Below are 11,071 nucleotides of genomic sequence, written 5' to 3'. Positions count from 1 at the left end.
CTGATAGCAGGCCTTCCCTGGCCCCCGGGGCCCAGCCCCCAATTCCTTGTTCTGCATGTCAAAGTGGCCAGTTCACATATGTGCTCCACGGGAATGTCTTGACCTTTATCTAACAATGGCAGATGTCACAACCAAATTTCTCCCCCTCTCTATTGTCCGTGCCTTTCTCTTAGGGTGTTGCCAACTTAATTTTGTCTGCACTACAAAGACAGCCTCAGCTGTCCCCCTTTGTCTACCATCGTCACGATACAGGATGCGAGGCAAGGCACTGCACTTGAGTGATCCACTTGAGTGGACCTCAAGGGGAGCATGTCCTATTGCATGCGGGTTTGACGTCCACGCCCCGCCCCACGAAAAAAGGCGTCGGCTGATATGGCCTCAGGTTTGGGGAAGGGCCCTCCTTAAGGCTGGGCCATACTATGCAGCCACTTCTGCACAGTGGGATAGGACCTCTACTCTCGCCTGTATTGTCGTAATAAAACAAAAAAGGGGGAACTGTGGTGAGTCGTTTCTGTGAACTGTGGCCGCCATTACAAGATGGCGCTGGTTTCCCCTGTAGTCTGTGACAAACAACTCCTTATCAGAATGAGTTGGCACGCTGTGACTTGGCACCCTATGAGAAAAGTCCACGTGGCAGTTGTGCATTGGGGCTTTATCTGCTTTATTAAGGCTGGGGCACACGGGAGTAGTAGTAGTGGCAGTAGTAGTAGCAGTAGTAGTAGTGGCAGTAGGAGTAGCAGTCGAAGTAGTAGTAGGAGTAGCAGTAGCAGCTAAAAGACATGTCAATACAAAGGCCTGAATAAACAGCTGAAAGAAGAAAAAGTATCAAGGACCTGAGTAAACTGCTGAAAGAAGATTCCTGAGTTGCGTCCTCCTTGCGGGCAAGGGGTCGCGACAACTTTTAAATACTTGTTTTCAAACATGTCTAACAACTTTATTTTTTCTGTAATAGATGCATATCATATTAATTTTTTATGGTGTAAGTTAGTGAAGTTTGCATTTTTCCATGTGAACTTCAAATTATTAGGGGTATTTGTTGAAAGAAAATTCTTTATTTCATTGAATGGCCTTCACCTAAATGCAATAAAAAATTGACTTTGTTTATTTGGATCTATTTGGCGACATCTGTGTGGCTACATAGATCGAGTTCTCTTTTTTACACCAATAGGGTACTTTTGATTGTTGTAACTTTATAAAGGTCTTTATTTATAGTGGTAAAGTAAAAACAGACAAAAACCCATCTAGGAAAGATAACTACAAAACATATTCCTAATGAACATAGATGGAAAAATCCTTAAAAATATTATCAAACTACATTTAAAAACATATTAAGAAGATAATAAACCATGGTCAAGTGGGCTTCATCTCAGGGAAGCAAGGTGGTTTCTTTTTTTTTTTTTTTAAAGAGAGATGAGAGAGAGAGAGGGACAGAGAGAGAGAGAGAGAATTTTAACATTTATTTATTTTTTAGCTCTCGGTGGACACAACAACTTTGTTGGTATGAGGTGCTGAGGATCGAACCCGGGCCGCACGCATGCTAGGCGAGCGCGCTACCGCTTGAGCCACATCCCCAGCCCAGTGGTTTCAACATTTGCAAATCAATAAATGTAATTCACCACTTTAAATAGAATTAAGAATGAGAATCAGATGATCATCTCAATAGATGCAGAAAGGGGCTTTGATAACATCCATTACCCATTAATATTAAAAAAAAAGGCTGGAGAAACTGGGGATAGAATGAATTTATTTCAACATTATAAAGACTGTATAAGACAAAACTAAAGCCAACATTATACTCAGTAGAGAAAAATTGAAAGATCATTTTTTCCCTCAAATCAGAAACAAGAAAAAAAATTTCCATTATCACCATTTCTATTCAATATACACACTAAAACTCTAGCCAAAGCAATTAGGCAAGGAAGAAAATTAAAGGGAAACAAATTGGAAAAGAAGAAGTAAAACTATCTCTGTTTGCTGATAAGATCTTATATATAGAAGACCCAAAAACTCCACCAGAAGATTTCTAGACTGATAAATGAATTCAGCAGCAGTAGGATACAAGATTAGCATCATAAATCAATAGTTTTCTATAGTCTAACAATTATTCTGCTGAAAGAAATCAGGAAAACATCCATTTCCAATAAATTAAAAAACAACAAAACTGGGAATCAATCTAAGAAAGAAGATAATGCATCTTTACAATGAAAACTATATAACACTAAAGAAAGAAATGGAAGAAGACCTCAGAACATGGAAAGACCTTCCATGCTCTTGAATAGGCAGAATTAATATTGTCAAAATGGCCATACTTCAAAAAGAAACTCACAGATTCAGTGCAATCCCAATAAAAATACTAGTGAAATTCTTTCCAGAACTAGAAAAAAAGCAGCCCTAAAATTTATTTGGAATAGTAAAAACCCCAAAGAGTCATAACAATTCAGAAGAAGAAAATTGAAACAGGAGATATCACAACACCTGACCTCAAATTATACTGCAGATCTACTATAGCAAAACGGCATGGTATTAGGGTCAAAATTGTCCTTAAGACCAATGAAATAGAATAGAAGAAAAAGAAATAAATCCATATACTTACAGATATCTGATATTTGACAAAGGTGCAAAAATATATGTTGGATAAAAGACACTTTTTTAACAAATAGAGCTGGGAAAACTGTATATTCATAGGTAGAAGAATGAAATTAGATACCAGTCTTTCATACTGCACAAAAGTCAAGTCAAAATAGGGTCAAAGACTTAGAAATTAAGCCAGAAAACATTGCAACTGCTAGCAGAAAGCATAGGGTCAACACTCCATCATATAGTTGAGGCAATGACTTCCTCAACAATACCCAAAATAAATGTTCACAAAAATAAAAACAAGAATCAATAAGTGTGCTGCCATCAGAGAAAAAAGCTTGTTCAGAGCAAAGGAAATGATTAAGAGCATGAAGAGAGAGCCTACAGAATAAAAGAAGATCTTTGCCAGTTGCTCCTCTGACAGGATTAATATCCAGAACATATAAAGATCACAACAAAACTCAATGTCAGTGTAACCCAAACAACCCAATCAATCAATAGGCAAAATAAGCACACATTTCTCAAAGGAAGAAACACAAATGGTCAATAAATACATGGAAAAATGTTCAACATTTCTAGCCATCAGGATAATGCAAATGAAGACTTTACTAAGATTTCAGCTCACTTTTGTCCGTGTGGCAATTATCAAGAACTTGAATAATAATTAATGTGGAGAAGACTATGGGGGAAAATTGATGATGAGACTGAAATTTAGTGCAACTACTCTGGGAAGCAGTATGGAATTCATCAAAAAACTAGGAATGGAAATACCATATATGACCCAGTTATACCTCTTATTGGTACTATTAAAAATAACTAAAATTAGCATACTATACTTAGACAGCCACTTCACTATTTGTAGCAGAATAGTGCACAATAACCAAATAATAAAATAAACCCGGATGCCTGTCAATAGATGAATGGATCAAGAAAATATGGCATGAATACACAATGGAGTTTTACTCAGCCATGAATGAGAATGAAATAATGACTTTTGCCAGTAAGTGGTTGTAAATGGAGAACTTCACATTAAATGAGATAAGTCAGAGTCAGGAAAAACAAGGGAAGGGTTGAACATTTTTCTCACATGCAGAAGCTAGAGAAAAATAAGGAAATAAAGGTAGGGTCTCATGAAAATAAAAGGGATAAATGGAACAGAGTAAAGAAATTGAAGGCAAGGGAGAAGGGACAAGGAAAAGAGAGGAACTTTGGAGTGAAATTGATCAAATTACGTTTTGTAAACATCTAAAAATATTATGATGAATTTCACATTGATGTGCATCTATAAATCACTAATTTTCAAAAGCTATAAATAAATAGAAGGAAGATCAGTAGAATAGAGGGAAAACCAGTGAAAGAGAAGGTGTAGAATGGGAGAGAAGAATGAAGGATTGGAAATGGGAAGAAATATGGATGAATTAAACAAAATCACCTTATATACACATATAATTGTGTCAAAGGGATTTCACCATTATATATATGGAGAGTGTACAAATCAAAAATAAGTAAATGGGTGAAAGAATGATCAGTAGAAGAGAGGAAGGAAAATAAGAGGAGGAAGGTAGTTCTGGGGGAACTGGGGTTGAAATCAATTTCCTTTTATAATGGTTTTGTCAAAATGAACCCCAACTACTATATATGAGTATAATGTTCCAATACAGAAAGAAAGGGAAAACTCCTGTCATCTCTGTTCTATTTCATTGAAGTCCCTGCTTATATGAAAATACTAAACACATATTTTATTCAATTACCATAATATCATAAAATATATTGTCATTAAATAAATGGATTCCTAAATCAATCAAACATTGTTTCCTCTATCAGTCTTTGCATAAAAACTATGCAAGTCTAACAAAAACATCAATTCAGATTAACAAAAAAGGCAGTTTAAATTATTTTCTTTATATCTGAGACCTCAATAGAACCATCGTTTTAATCTAACCAAAAGGAGATTGACAGTACAAAAGGTGTGATAGAGTTTCTGGCATTGGTAGACCTGAACACCAAATTATTATTCATATTTCAAGACATATCCTATAAAATATCCCAGCTATGTTATGACATACTCTGAGACTGAATCTAGAAGAAAGCAGCTAAGATTAAAGTATAAGGCAAAGCATCATGGACCAGATTGAAATGAAAGACAAATTATATTGTTCTTTATTTCTTCTCTTGTTTGAAGATTATGTAAAAGAGGTACTGATAATATTCTGAAAATATGATGTGAATCATACCACAGTAGTTTATATCCTAGTCACTTATTTCCTAGGTTGAGTGTGTGAATATATATTTGTGATTGTATTTATTTTTATTTGTGGAATGAATATGAATAACCACTTAGGGATTTTATTAAATGCATTTGATTGGTTTAGCAGACGGCTCTTCCATATTCTTACATACAATTAGCTTTTGTCAATTTTAGAACGATTATAACAGTTTTCCTTACCCTTTGGTAAACAATTGTGTTCACAATTATTTAGGTAAACAGATGAAAAAGGGATCTGAAAGACATTCATTCACTCCACCTTTCTCTTTGGAAGTCAAATATACAGTATAGAAGAAGCTAAAGTTCATGTACACCAAGGAGAAGATTTCTAGGGTCTTACTTCTTTATTAAACATAAGCAAAACACCTTCTGGAAGCCTTCTCTGAGTTCTCTGTTTCTAAGTGCATAAACAACAGGGTTGAGGGAAGGAGGGACAATGTTGTGCAGCACGTTGAGTAGAACTGGAATCAAAGCATTCTTAGTCTCTGCCAGGTGAGTTACTGAAACCACTACAACAGCTGTGTAGAAGAAGAAGATGAGGATGAGATGGGAGCTGCAAGTGCTCAGAGCCTTGGAGACAGCTTCAGCAGAGTTCAGCCTAAAGATGGAGCGCAGAATCAGGGCATAGGACAGTATAATAAGAATTAGATCACCACCCATTATAAGCCATGCCACAACCAATTGACAAATACTATTGGGCCTCCTATCATCACAAGCCAGGCTTGTGACTCCAAGATTAGAGCACAGACAGTGTTCAATTTCATTCCTGGAACAATAATGACGCTGGGCTGCAAGTACAGGCACTGGAATGACCAACAAGCCATTTCTAAGCACCATGAACAGGGTAGCTTTGGTGATGAAGGAATTGGTGACAATCAATGGGTAGCGAAGAGGATGACAAATAGCTACATATCTATCAAAAGCCATGCAGAGAAAGACACCAGACTCCATGCCTAGAAAACTGTGAATGGCATAAATCTGAGCAAAGCACTCTGGGAGGCTAATGGCCTTGGCATCAAACCAGAAGATGGCCAGGATCTTAGGCACGATGGTGGTGGCCAGGCCCATGTCCACCACAGAGAGGATGCCCAGGAAGAGGTACATAGGCTGCTTCAGAGAAGAGTCTTGGTAGATGGTGGTGAGGATGAGGATGTTTGCACCAATTGTGGAGAGATAGAGCAGTACCAAAGGCAAGGAGAGCCAGTTCTGCCAGCTGTGAATGCCTGGGAATCCCATCAGAATGAACTCGGAGACCTGGAATTTGGAGCTATTGGAGCCCTTGAAAGATGCAGACATATTTTCCTAGGAGAAAAAAAAATAGTGTTGCTATCTCTGGACATAGTTAGTACTAAACATTGTTTTTGAACTTTCGTCATACAGGCTGGGTCCATAACAAAATTAATTTTGTAGTTCATCTTATTGTAATTTAAGATGAATCACAAGAAATTTCCAGGATTTTATCCAAAAAAGGAAAGCTTAAAAGTCACAATTGTTTTAACTGAGAGGCAGGTAAATTTCAAAGCTCTTCCCTAGCATGCAGGAGACCCTGGGTTCTGTTCACATTACTGCCCCCCCCCAAAGACAATTATAATCTTAAACTATATAGGGAAAATTCAACATGAATCTCAAATCTTCATTTGTATTATACTCAATTACCCCAAGCTGGAACCACCACATAAACAACTTTCTAGCTTTTCTCAAACTTCTTTCCTTTTTTTCAAAAAATTTTGGAAGCAAGTGGATGTGCTTGTTCTTTCATATTTTCCCAATGTTCATGACTGAAATGATTACTAACTAACAATAACTAGACTTGTTAATATGGAATTATGAGTGATTGAAGTTTTTAGCCACTCTATTCATTCCAAGTTGATATAGATATCCACTGATGTTTTATTATAGCCTACCAAAATTTGTTATAATAAACTTCAAAGGATTTGCAGAAATAAAATGTGTTGCAGGGTGGGGATAGAAATATTTCCTTTTATACTATTTTGTACTTCTTTGTATTTCTAAGGAGGTTGCAAAAGAATAGCTTGACAGGAAATGAAGTCATGGTAGCTAAATATTTCATCTTAAGAATCATCTGATGGACCCCTACCTTAGCACTTTTTTCCCCTAGTTGAGTCCTAAACAGGTATAAAAGTTAGTATTTGACATTAGAATTACATTTTTTTCTAAACTGTTGTGTTAAGAAAACTGAATAGGATATTTATCCTACTAATATTTTAAGCACATGGAACAGTGTTGTGAATAGTAGGAACAAAATTCTACAGAATGTCTCTAGAACTCATTCCATATAATGGAAACTTCATGATCACTGTATTGAAACTTTATCCTATCGAGCAAGCAAGAATCACTTCTCCAGCATATTGAGGAAAGGGTCACTGGATGCTCAGAATCATGTTCCAAATTAGACTCATTATCTTCCCTCAGAATCTCTTGTTTTTCCTTTTTGTTTTATCCTGTATGGTCAGGAAACCAGTCAAGTCTGAATCCTGCAAACCAGTTGCACTTTCCCCATTCAACTGCCTCTCACCTCAGTTTCTTCCTTCATGTGACTCATTTGCACCTTCCTCTACAGGTCAATTGCTTCTGGAACCTGCCTCATCACAATTGCTTCTCATTTCTTCACAGTTCTCCCTGCAATCTGCTTTTTGTTAAACTGATATTTCCCTGCTTAAAATAATTTATACCTATACTCTTTCATTAAAATATAACCCAAGCACTTTCATTGGGCACTTTCAGGTGTGATTCTAACCTAGTGAGTATTATATCTTGGTTTTCACTTCCTTGTATGCTGACTTCAGAGGCACATAATATCTGAATGTATCCTGAATATTTGATCTTTACAAAGCTATTGATTTTACAGAGCACTTCATTCCCAATATTTTTGTCATGTTGATTGCTATTACATGTTGGTTGCAAAGAAAAAACCTGGAGTATTATGTAACAATGTTTCAAAATGCCATCTTGAAAGAAAAATGTTAACTCTTTGATTTTATGATTCATGGATTTATTTTTGACACAATTAACTTTACATGCAGAATTGTCACCTACAAGAGAACATCACTCACAACTAGATGAAATTCCTTTCAGATATTACACACAGCTTCTGTGTTTGGAAAAACAGTTATCCCTTAATGATGGAATAAGCCATCTTTTATTTTATATGAATGCAATTTGATAAGAAATGAAATAATTGAAACATATCCATAGAATAACTTAATGAGCAAGAGGCAAAAACCGGTTAGAAATAAAGCTAAATATTGATCTCTCAGATCAAAGTTCCAAAAGAGCACTGGCATGGAATCATTTGTGCAAGACCTGGTACTTTTGTGAAATCTTCATTTGTACCTTACAGCCTAATATTGCATAACATTTTACCTTTAATTTATTTTCATTTTCTTTCTTTTGAGGTACTTTTGTTTACTTCTTTTACTACATATTGACAAATTATAGTTGTACATATTTATGGGGCACAAAGTGTGTTATGATATTTAATACAATATGGAATTCTTAAATGAATTAATGTGCCCATAACCTCAAGTATTTAATATTTTCGTTAGAATATTATACATTTATTCTCAGTGATATTGAAATGTATTCAATCGTAAGCTATATTCAGGACTCTGAGAGATTAACCTAAGAATCTGAATTACTCCTCCCATCTAACTGAAACTTTATCCTCTTTGACCATCAACTGCCCATTTCTACACCCTGGAGACTCCAGTAACCATCTCTCCATTCTTTGCTTCTAGGAGTTCAATTGTTTTAGATTCTATATGGGAGAACATGCAATATTTGTCTTTCTATGTTTGGCTTATTTTGCTTAATTCCATTGATGTCTCAAAAGGCAGAATTTCCTAATTTAGGCTGAATAATATTTGTATAGATATATCACCTCTCCTTTATTTTATTTACTCCTTGATGGGCACTTAGGTTGATTCCATAACTTGGAAATTGTGAATAATATGGCAATGAACATGAGTGTTCAGAACTCTCTCTGACATACTGATTTAAAATCTTTTGTGTACATAACCAGAAGTGGGACTGCTAGATCACAAATCAATTTTATATTTGGCTTTCCCAACTTAATTCTAAATGTTTCATCCTAGTAGATATTTGTGTGGTCCAAATAACAGAAGGAGTGAATCTGAGCTCACAGAAAAATAATTGCTTGCCTTTTTTTAACAATTAGATTCTAACATGACATAAAATGTGATTCTTCATCAAAACAGTTGATACACTATTAAAACTGAAAAAAATATGGAAATTCTTTTACAGATAAGTAACTCCTCTCATGCCTCATGATCCTCAAAATTTTTTTACTCTACTCTTAGCCCATTTTGCAGAGGCTTTACTAGCCTCTGTATCCTGCTAGGGCAGAGAACAAGGTCAATTTGTTTGAAGAACATTATCAAAATAGTGTTCTGTTGAAAGTGAGGCATCAAATGATCTGAGATTTAGCCAATGTGTCCTTGATATGGTTTAGAACTTACTGTGGTTAAGAGAAGAAATACAGTGTGATGTCTTCACAATGGAAGCAGTTCCTTACTGGACAAACAGAGCATTTTGAGAAAAGCTTTATTATGAGACCAAGATGTATTCTCAAAAGAGATGACACACAAATTATGAATATCATGAATTTATTGAAAGTAGTAAGCACTTATGTGATTTTAGGTTAATAGGCCTCCTTTAGAGGCATGAGGAGAGAAAGTCCCATAGAGAAAGAGAATTCCTAAGACATTAAGTCCCAAAAGTGCAACAGGGAGATTAGCTTACAGATGTTTTCATTAATGCAATATGAGAGCCTATATGAATAAAAAATGTTCCACTCATGAAACCAATGTGTTCCTATGATAGGTGGGAAATTTGAATTGTTCTTATGATAAAAATTCAGAGTATTACAATTCTGTGATAAGGATGATTGTTTAAATCTTTCTAAAGAAGAAAGTTTTTATTCATTCAAAAATGGAGGGAGCGCTGGGGTTATGGCTCAGTGGTAGAACACTAGCTTAGCATGTGTAAGGCACTGGATTTGATTCTCAGCACCACATAAAAATGAATGAATAAAGGCCCATTGAAAACTAAAAAACATTTTTAAAAAGTTAGAGGGAGAGGTCTACTGTTGGAGAACATGGAGGAGTTTTTTTTTTTTTTTTAAGTAATCGATAAAATTATTGTCACTGTTCTCCCGGAAATTATGGTCTAGTATGGGAGAAAGAATAGAATACCAAATAAAAAAGCAATGAAGAATCATAGACTAAGATAAGTGCTTTAATCATAAGTGACTCTAATATGAAACATATAATGAAGGGAATTAATCTAATTGTCAGGATTTCCTGAAGTAATACCAACTTTATTGAAGAGCAAGGCTTGAGTAGAATTTCAGTGTTGTTATGTTTGAGGGGTGAGGCATGAAAGTATTCTAGGAACTTAAAAATGCTAAAATCAGAGGTGGCATAGCACAGCCAACGAAATAAAAGATAATTGTGGCTGGAACTCCCAAGATAAGGAGGGAAATGATCATGAGATGATGAGCTTGAGGAAACAGGAGTCTGAGAATTTCAGACAAATTTATGTCAAATAATATGTTGCCACTGGAAGATTTCACAGGGAGCTCAGACATAGAAACAATGTGGAAACCACTCTTAATGTGACAAGACTTAGGATAAGTTGGATAGGCAGCGGCCAGAGTAATTAATCCAAGGGAATGAGGGCTACATCTGGAATGAAGCAGGACAGTGAAAATTGAAAAGTAAAGGTAGATGGATTTAGAAGACATATATGGGTGACATCAATAAAACTTTTGACCTAAAAACAATCCTAAGATATACAAAGATATGAAAAATTCTGCTCTATATGTGCAATAAGAATTGTAATGCATTCTGCTGTTGTGTATTTAAAAAATAAATCAATAAAAAAGAAAAAAAGAGTAGAATGGATAAATAATAATAATCATCATCATCATCATCATCATCATCATCATCATCATCCTAAGGTCCTGGAATATGCAGTGAGATGGAATGAGATGTTATTCATATACTTAGGTGTGGTTGGAGAAGGATGGGTTGTAGAAGGGAGTAAGTGTAGACTAAGTTATATAATTCCCTTCATTATATGTTTCATATTAGAGTCACTTTTGATTAAAGCACTTATCTCAGTCTGTGCTTCTTCATTTTCTTGTGTTGAAACATCCAAGTGAACAATGGGGACAAGTGGAAAGGT

General features: G+C 35.5%; 1 protein-coding gene across 1 annotated transcript; it reads right to left on the bottom strand.

Annotated features, from left to right (window-relative positions):
• Window positions 1-5,179: 5,179 nt before the first annotated feature.
• On the bottom strand, window positions 5,180-6,139 carry LOC113177654 (olfactory receptor 56B1-like). Its single transcript, XM_026382208.1, has one exon. The coding sequence runs from the start codon at window positions 6,137-6,139 to the stop codon at window positions 5,180-5,182; it is 960 nt and encodes a 319-aa protein (XP_026237993.1).
• Window positions 6,140-11,071: the final 4,932 nt, after the last annotated feature.

This window comes from Urocitellus parryii, chromosome 4 (assembly GCF_045843805.1).
Source record: "Urocitellus parryii isolate mUroPar1 chromosome 4, mUroPar1.hap1, whole genome shotgun sequence".
Taxonomy (NCBI): Eukaryota; Metazoa; Chordata; class Mammalia; order Rodentia; family Sciuridae; genus Urocitellus; species Urocitellus parryii.
The sequence above is the reverse complement of the archived record's forward strand: the minus strand, read 5'-3'. Positions and strand labels throughout refer to the sequence as shown.

Coding starts and splice junctions, on each gene's coding strand:
- LOC113177654 (XM_026382208.1), bottom strand. CDS start 6,139: ATGTCTGCATCTTTCAAGGGCTCCAATAGCTCCAAATTCCAGGTCTCC.